The sequence below is a fragment of the Rhinichthys klamathensis genome, unplaced genomic scaffold (assembly GCF_029890125.1).
Source record: "Rhinichthys klamathensis goyatoka isolate OS25496 unplaced genomic scaffold, OSU_Roscu_1.1 h1tg000628l_1, whole genome shotgun sequence".
NCBI classification, from domain to species: domain Eukaryota; kingdom Metazoa; phylum Chordata; class Actinopteri; order Cypriniformes; family Leuciscidae; genus Rhinichthys; species Rhinichthys klamathensis.
Genome location: NW_026607076.1, coordinates 260,197 through 284,738, shown reverse-complemented (window position 1 = coordinate 284,738; position 24,542 = coordinate 260,197). Strand labels below are relative to the sequence as shown.

Sequence of the window (24,542 nt, the reverse complement as noted above, 5' to 3'; positions counted from 1 at the left end):
GTGAGATATCAGGAGATGGATTTGAGTTCATCATGGGATTTTCCCATGAAAATGATACTAAAAGAGAAGGACAACAGGAAAGGCTGAATAAAGACACTGGATTAGAGCTGTCATGGTGGTTATGAATTTATCATTATTGGCATTGCATTATAAGCAGTGTTTGTTATGGTGCTTTTGTCATTTCGCTAAGACTTGTTTTGACTTGCATTGCATTCAAGGTATTTATGCAAGATCTTAAAGTTTGGGGTCTGTAAGATTTTATGCTCACCAAGGCTGCATTTATTTGATCAGTAAAAACAGTAATATTGTGAAATATTAGAGCAAATTTAAAAACTGTTATTTATGAGAATATATGTTTAAATGTAATTTATTCCTGTACATTTTCAGCATCACATGATCCTTCAGAAATCATTCTAATATGATGATTTGTTGCTCAAGAAACATTTATTATTATTATTATAATATTGAAAACAGTTGTGCTGGTTATTATTAGGTGGAAACTTGTGTTTTTTTACAGGATTCTTTGATGAAAAGAAAGTTCAAAAGAACATAATTTATTTGAAATAGAACATTATAAATGTATTTACTGTCACTTTTGATCCACTTAAATCATCCTTGCTGAATACAAGTATTAATTTCTTTAGAAAAATGTAATCTTACTGACCCCAAACTTTTGAGTAGTAGTGGATTTCTATCAGTTCTTGCAATCCTGGGATTGAAACCCACATTTGAGTTACAAGTAAATCCTCCAGTGTCTGTGTCGAGTCTTTATAGCAATGAAACACTCAGGCAAAATTGAGCTGAGCTCATGTTGTTAAACTTTATTTTTCTTCTTCTTTTGAAACACATGACCTCTAAAAACAGTTACAGACAAAAGGACAGAATAAGGAAAAGGTATCAGATTAGACATTTCCAGATAATCTGAATAAAAGCAGCAAGAGGTAAAAGTAAATTCATCTCCGGCTGACTATTTCTGTGGTTCATGTGCTTTTAAGAGTTAGAAAACAGTGTTGCCAAATGTTATTGCTCTATAAACTTCAAATCCCGTTGTGAAAGACTGAAAATCTGTTGCAGAGACTGAGATTGTTGACAATAGCACAGTTCCAGTTCTCTACTGTTGGTTTTCATCAAACCTTTCATCAAATCTGCCCTGGATGAGACGAAGAACATACTTCAATAGTTTATGTTCTTGGTTTCTGTCAACATTCACACCGGCATAACAGATTTGGCCAAAGACAAACTCAACACTAACCTCTAATCCTAGGCAATTTGGTTTAATATAAACATGAAGCTAGAAGAGTGAATCTCACAAAAACCTCAATAACGTCAAGGTCATATTTCACCCACAATTAAAAAGGAAAAAATATATATTTTGCATTAAGGTTTCTGCATTGTAACATTTTCTTGATGCACATTTTACAACACAATTCTCATTACCATAACATTTCATTCATGTCTCTCTCTCTATATATATATATATATACACATACAGTATGTTTACATCATGTAATATTTGTTGTACTATCATCAATCAATGCTGATGTAAAAAGTACTTTCATTGCAGTAATGAGAATTATTTTTGAAAATAAAATGAATTACAAAAATAAAGCAAAACTTTCAGATGCATTACAGTAATGAGAAATTGCAGCTAAACATGCTTTATTGTCAAGAAAATACAACAAATTGCAACACAAAAAATATCAATTGCCCTAAAAACAGGCGTCTGTTGGTTCACCTTACACAAAAAATAATTTATTTTCTTCTTTTTGATTTTGCACTTAAAACGTGACCCAGCAACATTCTGTTTACTTCAGATTCACTCATAATTTGTTCAATGTTTAAAGAAGCTGAATAATATGACATTCCCGCTCATGTTTCAGAGCTTCCAAAAGCACTGCAAGACATCTGAATATGTGACATCACAATCCAAGTGTGTCGGCGCACCTAGAGCGTCATGAATGCCAGAATACTGCTTAGTAATGCAAGTACACTCGGATTAGGGTCATGTGATCGGCTGTCGACGGGTTCTTTGCATTGACAGGCAGTGTGGAATGTGACAGGAGATATAAACCATCAAGAGTCACACCTAGAATTCCGAACATACACGAGAGTTCCGTGAGAGAAGGGGGCGTGTCTTTGAAGCTGTGTGTTCCAGTGGGTGTGGTCTAGGGTTCCTGTGGGCGTGGCTTAGGCCTGCAGGTACTCCGGCTGTACCCGCGCGACCTTGCGAAACTCTTTGGCGTGCGTGCGAGGACACTGCATCTCACACCAGCTGATGGGCACCATCTGAGCCCCTGCGGGAAGAGATTTCACACGGCATGAGTGACACGAGCGAGGGCAGCACTTCATTAAAGGGATAGTTCACCCAAAAATGAAAATCAGCCCATGATTTACTCATCCTCAAGTCATCCTAGGTGTATATGACTATCAAAACTTTCTAATACAATCGGAGTTATGTTAAAAAAAATGTCCTGGCTCTTCCGAGCTTTATAATGGCAGTGAATGGCCGTGTTTGTTTTGAAGTCCATAAAACTGCATCTATCCATGATAAAAGTGCATCTATCCATGATAAAAGTGCATCTATCCATGATAAAAGTGCATCTATCCATGATAAAAGTGCATCAATCCATCATAAAAGTCTATCCATGATAAAAGTGCATCTATCCATGATAAAAGTGCATCTATCCATGATAAAAGTGCATATATCCATGATAAAAGTGCATCTATCCATGATTAAAGTGCATCTATCCATCATAAAAGTGCATCTATCCATGATAAAAGTGCATCTATCCATGATAAAAGGGCATCTATCCATGATAAAAGGGCATCTATCCATGATAAAAGGGCATCTATCCATGATAAAAGTGCATATATCCATCATAAAAGTCTATCCATGATAAAAGTGCATCTATCCATGATAAAAATGCATCTATCCATGATAAAAGGGCATCTATCCGTGATAAAAGGGCATCTATCCATCATAAAAGTCTATCCATGATAAAAATGCATCTATCCATGATAAAAGTGCATCTATCAAGTGCATCTATCCATGATAAAAGTGCATCTATCCATCATAAAAGTGCATCTATCCATGATAAAAGTGCATCTATCCATCATAAAAGTGCATCTATCCATGATAAAAGTGCATCTATCCATCATAAAAGTGCATCTATCCATGATAAAAGGGCATCTATCCATCATAAAAGTGCATCTATCCATCATAAAAGTGCATCTATCCATGATAAAAGGGCATCTATCCATCATAAAAGTGCATCTATCCATGATAAAAGTGCATCTATCCATCATAAAAGTGCATCTATCCATGATAAAAGTGCATCTATCCATCATAAAAGTCTATCCATGATAAAAATGCATCTATCCATGATAAAAGTGCATCTATCAAGTGCATCTATCCATGATAAAAGTGCATCTTTCCATCATAAAAGTGCATCTATCCATGATAAAAGGGCATCTATCCATGATAAAAGTGCATATATCCATCATAAAAGTCTATCCATGATAAAAGTGCATCTATCCATGATAAAAATGCATCTATCCATGATAAAAGGGCATCTATCCGTGATAAAAGGGCATCTATCCATCATAAAAGTGCATCTATCCATGATAAAAGTGCATCTATCTTTCCATGATAAAAGTGCATCTATCCATCATAAAAGTCTATCCATGATAAAAGTGCATCTATCCATCATAAAAGTGCATCTATCCATCATAAAAGTCTATCCATGATAAAAGGGCATCTATCCATGATAAAAGTGGATCTATCCATCATAAAAGTCTATCCATGATAAAAGTGCATCTATCCATCATAAAAGTCTATCCATGATAAAAGGGGATCTATCCATCATAAAAGTGCATCTATCCATCATAAAAGTGCATCTATCCATCATAAAAGTCTATCCATGATAAAAGTGCATCTATCCATCATAAAAGTGCATCTATCCATCATAAAAGTGCATCTATCCATCATAAAAGTCTATCCATGATAAAAGTGCATCTATCCATCATAAAAGTCTATCCATGATAAAAGGGCATCTATCCATCATAAAAGTCTATCCATGAATAAAGTGCATCTATCCATGATAAAAGGGCATCTATCCATCATAAAAGTCTATCCATGATAAAAGGGCATCTATCCATGATAAAAGTGCATCTATCCATCATAAAAGTCTATCCATGATAAAAGTGCATCTATCCATCATAAAAGTCTATCCATGATAAAAGTGCATCTATCCATCATAAAAGTCTATCCATGATAAAAGGGCATCTATCCATCATAAAAGTCTATCCATGATAAAAGGGCATCTATCCATGATAAAAGTGGATCTATCCTTCATAAAAGTCTATCCATCATAAAAGTGCATCTATCCATGATAAAAGTGCATCTATCCATCATAAAAGTCTATCCATGATAAAAATGCATCTATCCATGATAAAAGGGCATCTATCCATCATAAAAGTGCATCTATCCATCATAAAAGTGCATCTATCCATCATAAAAGTCTATCCATGATAAAAGTGGATCTATCCATCATAAAAGTCTATCCATGATAAAAGTGCATCTATCCATCATAAAAGTCTATCCATGAATAAAGTGCATCTATCCATGATAAAAGGGCATCTATCCATCATAAAAGTCTATCCATGAATAAAGTGCATCTATCCATGATAAAAGTGCATCTATCCATCATAAAAGTCTATCCATGATAAAAGGGCATCTATCCATCATAAAAGTCTATCCATGATAAAAGTGCATCTATCCATCATAAAAGTCTATCCATGATAAAAGTGCATCTATCCATCATAAAAGTCTATCCATGATAAAGGCATCTATCCATCATAAAAGTCTATCCATGATAAAAGTGCATCTATCCATGATAAAAGTGGATCTATCCTTCATAAAAGTCTATCCATCATAAAAGTGCATCTATCCATCATAAAAGTGCATCTATCCATCATAAAAGTGCATCTATCCATCATAAAAGTCTATCCATGATAAAAGTGGATCTATCCATCATAAAAGTCTATCCATGATAAAAGTGCATCTATCTTTCCATGATAAAAGGGCATCTATCCATCATAAAAGTCTATCCATGATAAAAGGGCATCTATCCATCATAAAAGTGCATCTATCCATGATAAAAGTGCATCTATCCATCATAAAAGTGCATCTATCCATCATAAAAGGGCATCTATCCATCATAAAAGTCTATCCATGATAAAAGTGCATCTATCCATCATAAAAGTGCATCTATCCATGATAAAAGTGCATCTATCCATCATAAAAGTGCATCTATCCATCATAAAAGGGCATCTATCCATCATAAAAGTCTATCCATGATAAAAGTGCATCTATCCATCATAAAAGTCTATCCATGATAAAAGTGCATCTATCCATCATAAAAGTCTATCCATGATAAAAGGGCATCTATCCATCATAAAAGTCTATCCATGATAAAAGTGCATCTATCCATCATAAAAGTCTATCCATGATAAAAGGGCATCTATCCATGATAAAAGTGGATCTATCCTTCATAAAAGTCTATCCATCATAAAAGTGCATCTATCCATCATAAAAGTGCATCTATCCATGATAAAAGTGCATCTATCCATCATAAAAGTGCATCTATCCATCATAAAAGGGCATCTATCCATCATAAAAGTCTATCCATGATAAAAGTGCATCTATCCATCATAAAAGTCTATCCATGATAAAAGTGCATCTATCCATCATAAAAGTCTATCCATGATAAAAGGGCATCTATCCATCATAAAAGTCTATCCATGATAAAAGTGCATCTATCCATCATAAAAGTCTATCCATGATAAAAGGGCATCTATCCATGATAAAAGTGGATCTATCCTTCATAAAAGTCTATCCATCATAAAAGTGCATCTATCCATGATAAAAGTGCATCTATCCATCATAAAAGTCTATCCATGATAAAAATGCATCTATCCATGATAAAAGTGCATCTATCCATCATAAAAGTGCATCTATCCATGATAAAAGTGCATCTATCCATCATAAAAGTCTATCCATGATAAAAATGCATCTATCCATGATAAAAGGGCATCTATCCATCATAAAAGTGCATCTATCCATCATAAAAGTGCATCTATCCATCATAAAAGTGCATCTATCCATCATAAAAGTGCATCTATCCATCATAAAAGTCTATCCATGATAAAAATGCATCTATCCATGATAAAAGTGCATCTATCCATCATAAAAGTGCATCTATCCATGATAAAAGTGCATCTATCCATCATAAAAGTCTATCCATGATAAAAATGCATCTATCCATGATAAAAGGGCATCTATCCATCATAAAAGTGCATCTATCCATCATAAAAGTGCATCTATCCATCATAAAAGTCTATCCATGATAAAAGTGCATCTATCCATGATAAAAGTGCATCTATCCATGATAAAAGTGCATCAATCCATCATAAAAGTCTATCCATGATAAAAGTGCATCTATCCATGATAAAAGTGCATCTATCCATGATAAAAGTGCATCTATCCATGATTAAAGTGCATCTATCCATCATAAAAGTGCATCTATCCATGATAAAAGTGCATCTATCCATCATAAAAGTGCATCTATCCATCATAAAAGTGCATCTATCCATGATAAAAGTGCATCTATCCATCATAAAAGTCTATCCATGATAAAAATGCATCTATCCATGATAAAAGGGCATCTATCCATCATAAAAGTGCATCTATCCATCATAAAAGTCTATCCATGATAAAAATGCATCTATCCATGATAAAAGTGCATCTATCCATCATAAAAGTCTATCCATGATAAAAGTGCATCTATCCATCATAAAAGTCTATCCATGATAAAAGTGCATCTATCCATCATAAAAGTGCATCTATCCATCATAAAAGTGCATCTATCCATCATAAAAGTGCATCTATCCATCATAAAAGTGCATCTATCCATCATAAAAGGGCATCTATCCATCATAAAAGTGCATCTATCCATCATAAAAGTGCATCTATCCATGATAAAAGTGGATCTATCCATCATAAAAGTCTATCCATGATAAAAGTGCATCTATCTATGATTAAAGTGCATCCATCCATCATAAAAGTCTATCCATGATAAAAGTGCATCTATCCATCATAAAAGTGCATCTATCCATCATAAAAGTCTATCCATCATAAAAGTGCATCTATCCATCATAAAAGTGCATCTATCCATCATAAAAGTCTATCCATGATAAAAGTGCATCTATCTATGATTAAAGTGCATCCATCCATCATAAAAGTCTATCCATGATAAAAGTGCATATATCCATCATAAAAGTGCATCTATCCATCATAAAAGTCTATCCATCATAAAAGTGCATCTATCTATGATTAAAGTGCATCCATCCATCATAAAAGTCTATCCATGATAAAAGTGCATATATCCATCATAAAAGTGCATCTATCCATCATAAAAGTCTATCCATCATAAAAGTGCATCTATCCATCATAAAAGTGCATCTATCCATCATAAAAGTGCATCTATCCATCATAAAAGTGCATCTATCCATGATAAAAGGGCATCTATCCATCATAAAAGTGCATCTATCCATCATAAAAGTGCATCTATCCATCATAAAAGTGCATCTATCCATCATAAAAGTGCATCTATCCATGATAAAAGGGCATCTATCCATGATAAAAGTCTATCCATAATAAAAGTGCATCTATCCATGATAAAAGGGCATCTATCCATGATAAAAGTCTATCCATAATAAAAGTGCATCTATCCATGATAAAAGGGCTCCACACGGCTCCTGTGGGTTAATAAAGGCCTTCTGAAGCGAAGCGATGCGTTCGTGTAAGAAAATATTCATATTTAAAACTTTATAAAGTAAAATAACTAGCTTCCGGCCAAACAACATACGGATTCCACTTAAGTCTAAAGCGCAACTTATACGAGTAACGTGACGCACTGCTGATATTTACGCTACGCCATGACACACTGCGTTACTTCTGACGTCACAAATTGCTCTTTAGGCGTAAGTAGCGTATGTTCGTTTGGCCGGAAGCTAGAATTTTACTTTGTAACGTGTTAAATATGGTTATTTTTCATACAGAAACGCATGGCTTCGCTTCAGAAGGCCTTTATTAACCCCCCCGGAGCCGTGTGAGGTTCGTTTATGATGGACAGATGCACTTTTACGAACCTCAAAACAGAAACAGCCATTTGAATGAATGCATTTTTTAATATAACTCCGATTGTATTCGTCTGAAAGAAGAATCTCATCCACCTAGGATGGCTTGAGCCAGCGTGAGTAAATCATGGGCTAATCTTCAGTTTTGGGTGAACTCTCCCGTTAAAGCGCACTACTGTTGACCGCTCCCTCACCCGCCTCGCTGTGGGCCACGACGACGCCCAGCTCGTTCTCCGCCGTGGTCAGCAGGTAGTTCGACTGCACGTCGCCCAAAGAGATCTGAGCGCCAAAGGTCAAGGGTCACGAGCAACATTCAGGGTACTAGAGTTTCATTTTTCACATAGCATAAAGGATACCACTTTAGCAAGGACAATGTCTCCTGGCCTGAAGCTTTTGTACGTCTCCACCTGAAAATAAGAGCCGCAATTCAGCAAATATACACGACATTTTACTGAAAACAATCATTTACCACGAACTCACCTTATCTTTCTCTGTCGCTCTCACGTCTTCTCTTCTGGTGAAATCAAAAATGAATAGAATTTTTATTTTTTATACTATTATTGGTAATAACATAAATGACACTTTAAACTGTTAATGGATATAAAAGTCTTGATTGAAGAATGAAATGTTCAAACCTGATAGTGCCTCTGAACCGGTCTTTTAGCGGCGTTGACCCCACATACAAGATGTGGACTTTAGCAAAGCGTGGGTTGATACTCGTCACCTGCAAAGAGTGACAATCACACGTCCGATGTTCATTTTAACATAAAACAAATCATTTCTGACCGGTATTTTTTTTTTTAACCTTTATTAAACCTCAAATAATAAACAGGAATGTTCATTTTTAAACACACCCACGATAAAATCAAGCAGAATACATTCAAAGGCAAAACAATAAAAATATAAACTTGGAGCAAATTTGTACAAATCTACATTCGTGTCTGACCTAAAATCGAAATATTATTGCACAAAAATGTAACCGCTTTGTTTTGAATAAAAACCGCAAATCTAAATCCATTTCTCTCTTCTGCTGAACACAAAATAAGATATTTTAAAGAACGTTGTCTAAACAGTTTTGGATCCCATTGACTTGCATTGTATTATTATTATTTTTATCCATACAATGGAAGTCAATGGGGATCAAAAGTGTTTAGTTATCAACAATCATCAAAATATAGTTTGTGTTTCAGCAGAGGAAAGAAAGTCATATCGGTTTGGAACGACACGAGAAGTAAATTAATCATAGCGTTTTCATTTTAATAAGCACCGGTGATGTCATGTTTTGTCCAGGACACTCACCTTGCAGGTGACGATGGCACCGACGTCAGGCAAGAGTTGTGCTTCCGTCTCCCTGACGACTGAAATCACCGGGAGCTGTAAAACAAGAGGTCATGGTTACATTAGCAAGAAGCAGGAACATTTAAGTTTTACGAAGTCAAACCAAAATCTCCACGAAGGTGAACTGACCTCCTCGCCCTCGTTCTTTCTCAGCACGTATCCCGCGAGCGTAGCGAAGATGTATCCGTGCCGCAGATCCGTGCCGGTCCCGGGAATACAGTCCTCTGTGCTGCAGAGCCTTTCACCTGCGTGAAGAGCGCAAACCACACATCAGACTCGCATCATCGACAGGAAGGCGCTTACGATACAAGTCTATGTGGCGAGGATAAACTGTTACGAAATACAGTAAAAATACAGTAAAGTACTATTTTGTAGTTTACAGTACTGATCTTGTGCACTGTAAAGTGAATTACACTCCATTTACTGGAAATCGAAATACAGTAACTTGCTGGCAACCGTGCTGCCAGTAATGTACTGTAAAAATACAAGAAAACCGTTAACAGAGAAATTGTTTCAAAGATGCACACAGGAAATGACTCTAACGTGAATGCATTGACTGATTCTTAGGTTTATTTTGTTATGAATAAACAAATGTGCGATCTATAAAGCAAAAACCTTACAATTAAAGTTGCAATGTTATAATGTTCAAGTTTTTGATCTAAAAAAAGAAAGATGCACACAGAAAATGACTTTAATATGACCATATTGATTGATTCGAAGACATTTAGTTTGTTACAAACAATGTGCAATCTGTAAAACAAAAACCTCAAAATTAAAGTTGAAATGGTATACTACTGAAAATTTTTTGACCTTGAGAAAAAGCTTAAAGTATAGACCAACAAATTTTATGTTTATTATTTTATTTCATGTTGGTACATTTTTGGGAAGTACACCTGTTTTGACCTGACATCCATTGGAATGGACAAAAGAAATTACAATGAAAGCCAATTTTTTTTATTAGGTCTCATTTATAGAAGCCTCGTGAGCTGGGAAAATGTACTTTTATATTTTTCAGAAACTTGAAACATAATTCAGGTCTGAAGGGGTTAAAACTGCAGTGAACCAAAGACAGTCTCGCAGTTTGAAATCACTGGTGTCACAAAACTAACTTGTAACCAATCAGATCAACGTGTGATGAGTGGATCTCTGAGCTGGTGTGAGTGAGTGGAGGCGGGGCTCATTTGTGATTTCCATAAATAATACAAGGGTGTAGTTACATTCCAGATATTTTAAGGCATGAATAAAAAAAATTTCCAATAACAAACGTTTAAATAAGTCATTGTGGTGATCAAAGGTGAGTTTTAAGAGATACAATTATTGACTACAGGAGGATTTTAAACGGGATCTCTTGGACTTGAAGCAAATTAGCTTTTTGTTAAATCCAAGTGATTTAAGCTGCCTGCGTCGTTCATCATCCGCGAGTTCGTGTAGAGGCACATATGTGTGTGTTTGGTGTGTGTGTGTGTTTCAAATCAGGTGTGTATGACAGCAGCGCTCGCGCCCCGGGCGGGGGTGGGCAGGGCTCGCCAAACGAGTCTATAAACCCTGCAAACACCTCCAGAGACACGCTTATTTACATCCGATCAACTATACATGTAAGGTCGAAATAGCGTTAAATCAACATCAGCTATTTCTGACATATGTTGACTGAAGCTGAACATACTTATGCGTTTATAACGTCATCAGTGCTGCGCGCACGGATGATTCAGCCCTACAGAAACGCACGCTGACTGCACTGCACGTGAGAGATTAACTGTCCTTAACTTTTACCAACCACACCAAAGTTCACAAAATGTCATTATGTGTACACGCCTAGAGCCAAGCCTTGCAGCGATTATGTCGATAAAGCCAAAAGAAAGCGTAAATAGCATGAATATAACAGCGACCTACCTGGAACACACAGCTTCATGGGCGACATGTTTTCAAGAAGCGAGAGTCGCGTTTTGATTGGCTGTTAGTCAGTGGGCAACTTGTGCTCTGATTGGCTACTTCATCATGTGCGGTTCAAGTAAACCTCCATATTTGTTGTGGCCGTAAATGCGCGTTACCTACTAGTATTAAGTATTTAACACCTAACTCTGTAAGTAAAAAATATAACATTAATTATACATTGAAAGAGTATATTTCCTAATAATTCGACGTCATGTCAAAAATGGTAACATTCACTCAAACCAGAACAGTTGTAATACAAAAAAAAAAACGATTTCCACTTATTTTAAAAATCTTTTCTACATCGCCACAATGAACACTTAAGGGATTAGATTACAAAAAAATAAAAATGTAACAGCATTATCTCTGGTTCAGTAAGCCAACATTTATTAGGGATTGCACATCAACTCACACTAGTGTACATAGAACTCTGTCTTTCAGTCAAGCAAAATAATTTCAACATTTGTTGTACAAGTGAAATATAAAGGAACAGACAACATGAGCATTTCTTTTCCGGGGCACAATGTTCAATAATATTTACGTCATGGAGAATGTTTGCAGGGTCAAAATGCATTATACTTAACATGGACATCACACATAACATACAGTGACATTTACCACATAAACAGTGAGAAAAAAAATGACCATAAACATCCCCAAAAAAGCCCACAGGAATATAATCTGCTGTGAATCACCAACAAAAAATTGACTCTAGATGTAGGAGAATCCTAAAACCGAACCGTGTTACAGAGATCTTCTCGTGTTGGGTATTTCAGGAGCGTGTCTGTGGGCGAGCAGAGATCTAGAGCAGCGGGACAATGCATGAATCACAGGAAGATGGGAAAACGCAGCACTTCTGCAGCCCACCCAACCATTAATATATGCTGTCGCCTGGCAACAGTTGCCAAAGCGATGCCATCGCAGACACACACATGTGCCATCTTCTGAAATGTGCGGTCGTGGATTTTCAGTGCAGAGACTATAAACACACCGTGGCTCAGTTTCACTGCACATACACACATTCAAGCAGTAACGGTTGAACTTTATTAGCATGGTCCCGATTGAGAGCATTAGGAAATAAATGATTGGTCAATGGTTTGGTTCTAGGCTCATGGTTAAAATACTGATTGTGGGAAATAAGAGCTAGAATACGGGACGTCTCGGCCTACTTCTTGGCTTTGCCCTGAGCGGCGACGGCCTCCATTGCTTTGCGGACGGTCTCCTCGTCTCCCAGGAACTGCATGGGCTTCACGGGCTTCAGGTTCTTGTCCAGCTCGTAAAGGATTGGGATTCCTGTGGGAAGGTTCAGCTCCATAATCGCCTCCTCTGACATTCCTGAAACAAACACATCAGAAGCAAACAGATGTAGATATAAAACGCTGGTGGTTGCTCTTGTATGCTGTGTGTCCAACAAAGCCCGTTTCCCCAAAGCTAACGTATTTTTTTATTGTTTTCAATGGGAGCGCAAAAAAGAAAAGAAAAGATAGTTTAAATGTAAGATTAAAACCACCAGTAGGTGGCAGCAAGTCACTGTTAATGAGTTTTCATTCAAAAGTCTGATTTATTCAGGAGCAACGCATTTGACTGTCTTATTGAGGGGGAAATAAAACAGAATTTTGGGAAGAAAAGAGAGATTTTAAAGAGCCGTATGCATGACCCCCCATCAGACTCCTCTTGGGCTTGTTCGGGGTGTTTTTAGGGTGTATACACACACTGTGTGGTGTAAACATCTGAGACGGTTTCTCACCCTCCAGGTGTTTGACGATGCCTCGCAAGCTGTTTCCGTGGGCAGCGATGAGAACCCTCTTGCCCTCCTTGATTTGAGGAACGATTTCCTCGTTCCAGAAGGGCAGAGCTCGAGCGATAGTGTCCTTCAGGCTCTCGCAGGAGGGCAGCTGGTCCTCCGTCAGGTCCCCGTAGCGCCGGTCCTGCAGACACATGACATTCAGAGCCGTTATACTCGCACCAACATTGCGTTTACGGGATCAAAAATACAGTAAAAAACAGTAATATTGTGAAATAACTTTAAAATGTCATTTATTCCTGTGATCAAAGCTGAATGTTCAGCATCATTACTCCAGTCTTCAGTGTCACATGATCCTTCAGAAATCACTCTGATATGATGATTTGATGCTCAAGAAACATTTATGATTATTAGCACTTTTTTGTGGAAAACGTGATACATTTTCTTTCAGGATTTTTTTAATGAACAGATGTTCAAAAGAACAGCATTTATTTGAAATAGAAATCTTTCGTAACATTATAAATGTCTTTACTGCCACTTTTGCTCGATTTAATGCATCCTTGCTGAATAAAAGTATTGATTTCCTTTAACCTTGCTGACACTGTGCGACAGATTTCTCACCTTGCTGATGGCAGTGTAGAAGTCGTGGTCGGGGTCCATGGATGGCGGTGGGGTGTCGAAGGAGCGCCTCCAGATCTTCACCTGCGCCTCGCCGTGTTTGGCCGCCGTCTCGGCCTTGTTGAGGCCCGTGAGGCCGCCGTAGTGGCGCTCGTTCAGACGCCAGGTGCGGTTCACCGGCAGCCACATCTGATCGATGCCGTCCAGCACCAGCCACAGCGTGCGGATCGCTCGCTTCAGCACGGACGTGTAGCAGACGTCAAACTCATAACCCGCATCTGGAAGGTGGCGTTGATGTTAGTCAGGTTGTGTATCGGATACAGATGAGGAAATAACGGCATTAAAAATATATATATTTTGAAATTAAATCTCCATATTGATAATTTAGTTCATATTAGAAAACGTGTGAGAGCTAATGAGGTTCATTCTCGTGTTACGCAGCATGTTTGAGCTTCCGCCAGAACCAATGAGGTTCATCCGCTCGATTCATATGAATTAGTTTTACGATCTCTTTATGAACTTTTTGAAGCGTCAGTGGTAGTTGCGTAGACGGTCAATGGAGGGACAGAAGTCTCATATTTCATTAAAAATATCTTCATTTGTGTTCTGAAGATGAACAAAAGTCTTGCGGGTTTGGAACGACATGAGGGTGAGTAATAAATGACAGAATTTTCTTTTTAATGTGAACTAATCATGACGAGTTCATAACGAAATCTTTTGAATTGGGCCAATAAGCACTACAACATCCTCGCAACCACCAATCAACGCTTTGACAACAAAAAGATTCATGCTACAAAAAAAACTACAGTTGTCAAAGACGAAATGAGGAAGAGCAGCAGAAGCTTAACTAATCATGCATTAATTTAACAGTAATAATACATCATGAGAGAGGAGGTGCATCTCTGCGGGCCTGTGATCTCTGCAGGGCCCTGCTCGAATGCAGTGCAGATAAACAGATAAACATAAGAAGATCAGTTTAATACACGGACACCAGATCACCTTTCAGGGCCTGTCCACCCCTCCTGGCCTCCTCCTCTCCGGTTTCGCTCAGGTCGGCATCGAACCAGCCGCAGAACCGGTTCTCCTGGTTCCAGCAACTCTCGCCGTGGCGGATCAGCACCAGCTTGTACGCGGCCATATCGCGGGGTCTGCGGGCAAACGCTCTCAAACGCAGCGGGAATGTTCGCAAGTAACGGAGACACGGCCCCGACACACGGATGAGAGATGCTGGCACGGTGAGCGGTAACGTTAATATCGCACCGGTGCTTTTGGAGGTCGTCGCTTGGGAAAGTGAGAAACGCTTCCTGATGCGCGCGACCTATCAGGGGGAAGAGCATGCGCGTGCACACACACGTCACTACGGTCACTACGCGACCTTGAGTGTGATTATCATCATCATAATTCTGTATTGGATATAATACACCTTTGTAAAAAATAAAAATAGTTTTACGACTATGTGGAAGTGAAATAATATAACATTTCAATGGGATACGTTTTTATACATAAATAATTATTATAAATAATTATTGATATGATCGTGGAAGTTCTATACATCAAATTAAATGTATTTTCACTTTATATATTTTATATGAGTTTTTAAAAAATGCTGTAGGGCAGTTTTAGATGGACCCCCAAATTTAATTATCCTTGTGTGAGTGACTCCCAGTCCATCCTAAATTAAAAAGTATATAGTTTCATGTATAAACCTAATTTATACTATAAAAAATAAACATTATGTGTAAAATATGCTTTGGCAAATTTATATTATGTTCAATTATCACATTTTTCTACTAACTATTACAGTGCTGTAGACTACAACTTTAAATCAACTATTTTTTATTGAATCGATTTATCTTTTTAGTTGAATCATATTTTTATTATTTATTTATCTTTACATTGTCTTTCTCTAAACTTTTCCACAGATCTAGCACTTCCTTTAGTATTATTGTATTAGCAAAGAAAATCTAAAGAAAATTTGCAATATTATTAAATATGATCCATCACCGCAGTCAGTGTTTGAAATACTTTATTAAGTGGCCTACAGTGTAGTTGACTTGAAAGATGTACATGAAAGATCATACAAATAAATATATATATACATAACATTTAACGCGTCGTTCTTTGATGTATTCTGATTGGCCGTCGTCTTCGCTGCCGTGTGGGTCTTCTCCTGCGGAATCCGTGAAGCTGCTCCCGGTACTCGCGCTGACGCATGGGCACGTAACCGCAGGGCTCACACAGATCCTGAGACAGAGAGACACCGGGACTGTCATGCTGCACATACTGTGGAGTCTCCTATAGTAGGTTTACATGCATCAAAACACTTAACTTTTCTCATTATATAAAACATTACACGCATCACCTCATTTCTCAAAGAGTCTAAAATAGTTTGTTCAAAGATTCAGTCTCTCTTAACCCCGCCTTTCTTGTGGCCCAGTCTGTTGTGATTGGTCTACTCTGCTCTGATTGGTCAGATGGCTCAGTCTGTTGTGATTGGTCTACTCTGCTCTGATTGGTCAGATGGCCCAGTCTGTTGTGATTGGTCTACTCTGCTCTGATTTGTCAGATGGCCCAGTCTGTTGTGATTGGTCAACTCTGCTCTGATTGGTCAGATGGCCCAGTCTGTTGTGATTGGTCTACTCTGCTCTGATTGGTCAGATGGCCCAGTCTGTTGTGATTGGTCTACTCTGCTCTGATTGGTCAGATGGCCCAGTCTGTTGTGATTGGTCTACTCTGCTCTGATTGGTCAGATGAACCAGTCTGTTGTGATTGGTCTACTCTGCTCTGATTGGTCATATGACCCAGTCTGTTGTGATTGGTCTACTCTGCTCTGATTGGTCAGATGACCCAGTCTGTTATGATTGGTCTACTCTGCTCTGATTTGTCAGATGACCCAGTCTGTTGTGATTGGTCTACTCTGCTCTGATTGGTCAGATGACCCAGTCTGTTATGATTGGTCTACTCTGCTCTGATTTGTCAGATGGCCCAGTCTGTTGTGATTGGTCAACTCTGCTCTGATTGGTCAGATGGCCCAGTCTGTTGTGATTGGTCAACTCTGCTCTGATTGGTCAGATGGCCCAGTCTGTTGTGATTGGTCTACTCTGCTCTGATTGGTCAGATGGCCCAGTTTGTTGTGATTGGTCTACTCTGCTCTGATTGGTCAGATGACCCAGTCTGTTGTGATTGGCCTACTCTGCTCTGATTGGTCAGATGGCCCAGTCTGTTGTGATTGGCCTACTCTGCTCTGATTGGTCATATGACCCAGTCTGTTGTGATTGGTCTACTCTGCTCTGATTTGTCAGATGGCCCAGTCTGTTGTGATTGGTCAACTCTGCTCTGATTGGTCAGATGGCCCAGTCTGTTGTGATTGGTCTACTCTGCTCTGATTGGTCAGATGGCCCAGTCTGTTGTGATTGGTCTACTCTGCTCTGATTGGTCAGATGGCCCAGTTTGTTGTGATTGGTCCACTCTGCTCTGATTGGTCAGATGACCCAGTCTGTTGTGATTGGCCTACTCTGCTCTGATTGGTCAGATTTTTCATATATATATATATTTTTTTTAAATTTTTACACTGTCTATCTCTAAACCTTTCCACAAACCCCCAAGCAACTTTAGACAGTGAGACATTGTGTTGTTGTACTGTACCGGATAGGAGGCATGGAAGTGTTTGTAACCCCCCAGCAGCAAGTAGAGCTCAGGATAGTGCAGGTTCGGATACACCTGAGCATTGACACACCTGTCCAGCCTCCTCAGATACTGACACCTGTTGAACGGGTAAGAAGCTTGAGTAATCATGAACACACTCAGTGAGTGTGTGTGTGTGTGTGTGTGTGTGTAGAGTGTGTTTCTCACAGGTGTGGTCCTCGTTCCGATGAGAACTCGCAGTGGAACACTATCAGTTTACGTGGCGATGACCCCTCGTCCTCCGGGAGTGAGTCGGACGGATGATCCTGATGAACCGCCTGCTGGATCTGAGACTCTGTGTACAGGTTCACTGCGCCCTGTGTGAGTGCAGTACAGTCTAAAGTCCAATTTATACTTCTGTGTCGAACTCATGCAGTAGCTACGTCATAGGCTGTGTGTAGCGCGCGTACCCTTCGGCGTACCCTGACGCGCACCTCTATAAAAATTAAAACAGACGCGTAACCTACAGTAGAGGATACGGCGTAGGTCCGACGCAGAAGTATAAATTGGGCTTAAGGCTCTGTGTCCACCAAAGCGCTTTTTTTCACGCTTCCAATTGTTTTCAATGGGAGAGCCTGATTTTTAAAACGCCAGGAGCGTAACGAGGCGCTGAGCGGCTATTTCACGCCGAGCGCTCAGCATTTTTTATCGGTCGCCGAGTGTTGAAGAATGTTCAACTTTGGGTTGAAGAATGGTCACACTCACTTTTTACCCAGCCATCCAATCACAGTGGAGAAGAGGCGGGACTAATACCACACCGACCAACCGCCACATTCTGCTTGTACAACGTCAACAAATGAAAACAACAAGCATAATAACGGAAACGAAATAATTTAAAACAAGAGCCAGAGCAAATACTTTGCATTGTACCGATATTTTTATATAGAAACAATACAGAAACAAATTATCTGTGAAAGGAGATACTATAACACTTCTGCGGATACGCTGCCAAAACGCTCTCAGAACAGCTAGGCGTTTACAGCAGGTTAAAAACGCTTTGGTGGACACACCAAGGGTCAGGATAGGAAGATCTGTCGGCACAAACATTGGTTTGACAAAAACTCAATATTTTAAGGTACCTTAATGTGTCCTCCTTGGTACTCGTAGGGGTAACGACAGTCGACGATGAGGAAGTCCTCGACTGCAGGACCAAACTGACCTCTGATCAGAGACGCCACCTACAGGTCAGCAGCACACAATACTTTCACCTTTACATCTCGTACATCATTCAAATAAACCCATGAAATAATTGGGTAAGGAACTTATATTTCAGTCTCTCAAAGCTGCTTTGTGATTAAGAAAAATAATTAATATGAAACTGCATTCAAATGGGAATATTTTACCAGGTTTTTATCCACCCTAGCTTAAAGAACAGTCACATGATGTCTTACGGTTTGTGCGCTGACACAGTGAAGCTCCCGATGGCCGGCTCTCTCAACAGGAAGCAGGTGTTGCTATGGAAATAATTGCGTCAAGACACAAGACACGACTGACTGGGAATGAGTCACTCTAAAAATTCTAAATATTCACCCATTGAAGGCATGAAAATTAGTAATTAATAACTTACTGGTGTTTAGAAGTTTGAGGTCTATAAGATTTTTAATGTTTTTGTCTCTTTTGTTCACCAAGGCTGCATTTATATGATCAAAAATACAGTAAAAATAGTAATATTGTGAAATATTATTGCAAATTAAAATAACTGTTTTCTATTTTTCTATATTTTAAGATGTAATTTATTCCTGTGATCAAAGCTGAATTTTCATCATCATTACTCCAGTCTTCAGTGTCACATGATCCTTCAGAAATCATTCTGATATGATGATTTGATGCTCAAAAACCATTTATGATTATTATCCACTATATATTTTTGTGGAAACTACAAAACATTTTCAGGATTTATTTAATACAGAAATCTTTTGTAACATTATTAATGTCTTCACTGCAACCTTTGACCAATTGAATGTGCTCTTGCTGAATAAAATAATACATTTCTTAAAAACAATCTTACTGACCCCACTCGTCATCACTTTGAAATAATCATTTCGGTTTCGCAGAACCGACCTTACTGAAGTCCCCAATGAGTGTGAGGTCAGCGACGTCATCATGAGTGACGTGTGTGGGCGGGGCTTCCCGCCGTGACCTCAGCTGACTGAACCTCTCAACGGCCTGCAGATGAACAGGGATAGATAGCAGAATATGATATCATATATCATGCCAGCCAGAATGATTGACAGGCAGAGAGTGTTTTGCTTGAGCTCATAGACTGTAAAAGGTTCTCCTTGCTCACCGCTGGGTCGAGCGCATCCGTTTGTTGTATATACACTCACCGGCCACTTTATTAGGTACACCTGTCCAACTGCTCGTTAACACTTAATTTCTAAGCAGCCAATCACATGGCGGCAACTCAGTGCATTTAGGCATGTAGACATGGTCAAGACAATCTCCTGCAGTTCAAACCGAGCATCAGTATGGGGAAGAAAGGTGATTTGAGTGACTTTGAACGTGGCATGATTGTTGGTGCCAGAAGGGCTGGTCTGAGTATTTCAGAAACTGCTAATCTACTGGGATTTTCACGCACAACCATCTCTAGGGTTTACAGAGAATGGTCCGAAAAAGAAAAAACATCCAGTGAGCGGCAGTTCTGTGGGCGGAAATGCCTTGTTGATGCCAGAGGTCAGAGGAGAATGGCCAGACTGGTTCGAGCTGATAGAAGGGCAACAGTGACTGAAATAACCACTCGTTACAACCGAGGTATGCAGCAAAGCATTTGTGAAGCCACAACACGCACAACCTTGAGGCGGATGGGCTACAACAGCAGAAGACTCCACCGGGTACCACTCATCTCCACTACAAATAGGAAAAAGAGGCTACAATTTGCAAGAGCTCACCAAAATTGAACAGTTGAAGACTGGAAAAATGTTGCCTGGTCTGATGAGTCTCGATTTCTGTTGAGACATTCAGATGTTAGAGTCAGAATTTGGCGTAAACAGAATGAGAACATGGAACCATCATGCCTTGTTACCACTGTGCAGACTGGTGGTGGTGGTGTAATGGTGTGGGGGATGTTTTCCTGGCACACTTTAGGCCCCTTAGTGCCAATTGGGCATCGTTTAAATGCCACGGCCTACCTGAGCATTGTTTCTGACCATGTCCATCCCTTTATGGCCACCATGTACCCATCCTCTGATGGCTACTTCCACCATGTCACAAAGCTCTAATCATTTCAAATTGGTTTCTTGAACATGACAATGAGTTCACTGTACTAAAATGGCCTCCACAGTCACCAGATCTCAACCCAATAGAGCATCTTTGGGATGTGGTGGAACGGGAGATTCGCATCATGGATGTGCAGCCGACAAATCTGCGGCAACTGTGTGATGCCATCATGTCAATATGGACCAAACTCCCTGAGGAATGCTTCCAGCACCTTGTTGAATCTATGCCACGAAGAATTGAGGCAGTTCTGAAGGCAAAAGGGGGTCCAACCCGTTACTAGCATGGGGTACCTAATAAAGTGGCCGGTGAGTGTATATATATATATATATATATATATATATATATATATAGTATATGTATATATATAATATACATATATGTGACCCTGGACCACAAAACCAGTCATATTTCGCACAGGTATATTTGTGGCAATAGCCAACAATACATTGTATGGGTCAAAATTATAGATTTTTCTTTTATGCAAAAAATCATATTCAATATCACAGGATATTAAGTAAAAATCATGTTCCATGAAGATATTTAGTAAATTTCCTACCGTAAATATATAAAACATTTACTTTTGTGAGTGGATGCAGCAAATCACGAACATGAACGGACAACTTTAAAGGAGATTTTCTGAATGTTTCGATTTTTTGTGCCCTCAGATTCCAGATTTTAAAATAGTTGTATCTTAAATAAATATTGTCATATCCTTACAAACCATTCATCAATGGAAAGCTTATGTATTCAGCTTTCAGATGATGTATACATGTCAATTTAAAAAAATGGACCCTTGTGACTGGTTTTGTGGTCCAGGGTCACATATAGCAGATGATACGCAGAATATAATATCATGTATCATGCCAGCCAGACTGATTGACAGGCAGAGAGTGTATGTTCTGCTCGCTCACCGTTGGGTGGAGCGCGTGCGTCTGTCGCGGGACACTGGCGTCCTCTTCTGGGTCACTGCGGCACTGCCTCCGGCTCCTGCCCGCTAACTCTGCCTCTTCAGCGGAGCAGAATCTGCTGGACAGACGCACTCGCAGACGCTTCTGGTGGACAAATGTTCACTTCACTTTCAGTGCGATAAAACACGCCATGTATATGAGTGTGACCCAGTTTACCACAACAATACAGCGCAAAGTACCACGTCAACATCACACCTGCCAAGATACACACATTATTTTGCAGTGGGGAAGTACGTTTTCTGTGAATCATGTGCTAGACTTTGGATTCATAAGCCGCTATAGGGAAAAACTAAAAAAAAAGTGCAGTAAACAGTAAAAATATTTGCGCTACAAAACAATGTGTATGGAAGCTAATTATTGAAAAATTAAAAGTGATTGCATACCAATGACAAATCTTTTTATTTATTAGATCTAAAAAGTCGAAATTATGAGATTAAAAAGTCAAAATTGTGGCTTAGGCCTACTATAGGTTTGTCATAATGATTAATGTCGACTTTTGATGTCATTATTATATCATAGTTTCAACTTTGAATGTCAATTATGACTTGTAATAATGACTTTGAATGTTATAATTTTCGATTTTGAATTTCATAGTTTTGACTTTTTGTCATAACTGAATTACACCATTACAACTATGTCATAAATCTGACTTTGAATATCATAATATTGACTTTTTATATTTATATATTATTATTATTATTATTATTATGGTCATTATTTTTTACTTTTTTGCTTATGATTTTGACTTAGTATGTCATAATTTTGATTTAGAATGTAATAATTTCGACTTAGTATGTCATAATTACCATTACCAATTATGAGATATTAATAAATTAAAATAATCTGATGACAAATAACAAATTTGCATTGTTTTTTTTCTTTCAGTTTAAATAACTGGAAGCGGATGACATCATAACCTTGCACATTTAAGTTACAAATAAGGTAGGTGCATATTACATTTACATGCATAATTCAAAGGACATTTTAGTTGCATAAATAATACGTGGGCTAATGTGAATGAGAGTGTATAGAGGCGTTACTGACAAAGGCTCGCTCAGTCTCTTCATCGGCAGGAGAGTCGGGACGCTCCCTCCACTGACACATGGCCTGAATCAGGAGATCAGAATAATGTCAAAATCAAAAGAATGAACTCCTTTCCATTTACTGTGTTTGATTGCTGTATACGTGTCCTACCGTGTTTGAAGAGGACTCGGGTGACAGGCTTCTGCCAAGACAAACATCACAGATCATCACAGATTATTCATCAACTGCATTATTAGTATGAGCTCATGCTTATTACCTTGCTCGCTGTCTTCTCACTGCAGAGACTGAGAGAAGATTCACAGTAAATTAAACTGAAATTCAGGACTTTGATCTAGTAATTCTTGAAATTAATATATACATAAAGAATATGTGCATGCAAATATGTAAATGTGTGTTTTCAGTCAATTTGATCAATTGCCATGACTTTTCCATTAAAATGATCAAATTTCCTTATACCTTCATGCTTTTCAACATTTTCAAACCTGGATCTTAAGCAGAAAAATTTGAAGAGAAGTGACTATAGGATGTACAAGGAAATACAGACTAGATAAAAAATATAATAGCTGTCAGTTCTGCAAAAACAAAGAGCGGGAAGAGCTTGAGTTTAAAGTGTCCTCAGAGGAGAGTTAATTAAGCAGTGTGTGTGTGTGTGTGTGTGTGTGTGTGTGTGTGTGTGTGTGTGTGTGTGTGTGTGTGTGTGTGTGTGTGTGTGTGTGTGTGTGTGTGTGTGTGTGTGTGTGTGTGTGTGTGTGTGTGTGTGTGAGGCTCTTGTCCAGACCTGTCGGCGTCTCTATGTCCCTTGAGAGAGTGTAGCGCGGCGGACTGGAGCATTCAGGCGTCAAAACAAGCTTTCTCCAGGGGGCCGAGCTCTTTGGACTCAGACTTACAGAAAATGGGCACCAAGCTTTAACACACAACTAACAGTTTTACCCCCCGCAAAACATTTACTATCTGACTATAAAACAAAATTGCAGTCTTTTCTAAAGAAAATTAACAAAATTAATGGAGGCATGTGTATTTTGTCACTGGTCACAATTGCCACTGGTATGAAATATAGTTAAAAATATACAGTCAAAATTACAATAAAGTAACATATATCACTTTATTGTGGTGGAAAGGGGGAGTATGAGGTAAAAAAAGTTATTTTGATTTGTTTAATTTAACATGTAAAAATAAGTTGACATGAATCAATCTGTTTCTTAATTAGAATATGATGACACATTCGACCACGTTTATGAGACAAAGCAATGATTAACTGCTTTAAATATTATTTAGATACGCATTAAATGGACCAAATATGGCAGTTGCATCTGAACTACAAAATGTTTTACTTTAGGTTTCCTTTTATGGATTTTATATTATTATTGTTGTTATATTAATTAATTATATTAATAAAGTATTACTTTAATGTTAATTATGTTCTATTAATACTAATTATTATCATTCAACAATAATGTAATAATGTAAACAATATGATGTATAAATGTTCACAAAACATATCAATAATATTTCATTATCCAAATCACTTAGAAAGCGTAAATAAAAATGTATAAATGCTGCTGAATAAATGATCCCTTATATTGCAAGTGCAGTGTTTGAGCGGCGTGTAAAGATTGTAAAGATATAAAGATATAAGATATAAAGGTGTGTTTCTCTCACCCGTCCTGACACTGGAGGTTCTGCAGGCCGAAGGAGAGCTCGCTGACCGGGGAACAGTCTTCAGCTGTCGGGCCCCTCACTGACTCCATCGATCTGAGCTGCGGAACTAACCTGTGGAAGTTTTTTTTTCCAAACAAATTTGA

The 24,542-nt window shown here is 38.4% G+C and overlaps 3 protein-coding genes across 3 annotated transcripts; all 3 read right to left on the bottom strand.

Moving 5' to 3' along the window:
- Window positions 1-801: 801 nt before the first annotated feature.
- Window positions 802-11,505, bottom strand: exosc1 (exosome component 1). Its single transcript, XM_056241089.1, has 8 exons — window positions 11,428-11,505; window positions 9,667-9,782; window positions 9,499-9,573; window positions 8,835-8,923; window positions 8,680-8,713; window positions 8,556-8,606; window positions 8,394-8,478; window positions 802-2,294 (listed from the first exon to the last, which is right to left on the bottom strand). Exons 1-8 carry the CDS (start codon window positions 11,453-11,455, stop codon window positions 2,188-2,190), a joined length of 585 nt encoding a protein of 194 aa, XP_056097064.1. The 5' UTR covers window positions 11,456-11,505; the 3' UTR covers window positions 802-2,187.
- A 982-nt stretch (window positions 11,506-12,487) lies between these two features.
- pgam1b (phosphoglycerate mutase 1b) lies at window positions 12,488-15,165 on the bottom strand. Its single transcript, XM_056241090.1, has 4 exons — window positions 14,828-15,165; window positions 13,832-14,106; window positions 13,214-13,394; window positions 12,488-12,801 (listed from the first exon to the last, which is right to left on the bottom strand). The coding sequence occupies exons 1-4, from the start codon at window positions 14,964-14,966 to the stop codon at window positions 12,632-12,634; spliced, it is 765 nt and encodes a 254-aa protein (XP_056097065.1). The 5' UTR covers window positions 14,967-15,165; the 3' UTR covers window positions 12,488-12,631.
- A 681-nt stretch (window positions 15,166-15,846) lies between these two features.
- On the bottom strand, window positions 15,847-24,521 carry cdc25d (cell division cycle 25 homolog d). Its single transcript, XM_056241103.1, has 12 exons — window positions 24,400-24,521; window positions 23,519-23,622; window positions 22,997-23,024; window positions 22,891-22,921; window positions 22,741-22,803; window positions 21,640-21,780; window positions 19,574-19,678; window positions 18,904-18,966; window positions 18,592-18,690; window positions 17,681-17,829; window positions 17,474-17,591; window positions 15,847-16,072 (listed from the first exon to the last, which is right to left on the bottom strand). Exons 1-12 carry the CDS (start codon window positions 24,486-24,488, stop codon window positions 15,935-15,937), a joined length of 1,128 nt encoding a protein of 375 aa, XP_056097078.1. The 5' UTR covers window positions 24,489-24,521; the 3' UTR covers window positions 15,847-15,934.
- Window positions 24,522-24,542: the final 21 nt, after the last annotated feature.

Bases quoted from the DNA above. Each gene is read 5' to 3' on its own strand.
- exosc1 (XM_056241089.1), bottom strand. From the start codon at position 11,455: ATGTCGCCCATGAAGCTGTGTGTTCCAG. The intron at 8,479-8,555 runs GTATCCTTTATG...TTTGGCGCTCAG, and splicing joins ACATTGTCCTTGCTAAAGTG to ATCTCTTTGGGCGACGTGCA. The intron at 2,295-8,393 runs GTGAGGGAGCGG...CTCTTCCCGCAG, and splicing joins CGTGGCCCACAGCGAGGCGG to GGGCTCAGATGGTGCCCATC.
- cdc25d (XM_056241103.1), bottom strand. From the start codon at position 24,488: ATGGAGTCAGTGAGGGGCCCGACAGCTGAAGACTGTTCCCCGGTCAGC. The intron at 22,922-22,996 runs GTAATAAGCATG...TTGTCTTGGCAG, and splicing joins GTGAGAAGACAGCGAGCAAG to AAGCCTGTCACCCGAGTCCT. The intron at 22,804-22,890 runs GTAGGACACGTA...CTCCTGATTCAG, and splicing joins CCGAGTCCTCTTCAAACACG to GCCATGTGTCAGTGGAGGGA.
- pgam1b (XM_056241090.1), bottom strand. From the start codon at position 14,966: ATGGCCGCGTACAAGCTGGTGCTGATCCGCCACGGCGAGAGTTGCTGG. The intron at 13,395-13,831 runs GTGAGAAATCTG...ATGTGTCTGCAG, and splicing joins TCTACACTGCCATCAGCAAG to GACCGGCGCTACGGGGACCT. The intron at 12,802-13,213 runs GTGAGAAACCGT...TGTTTGTTTCAG, and splicing joins CATCGTCAAACACCTGGAGG to GAATGTCAGAGGAGGCGATT.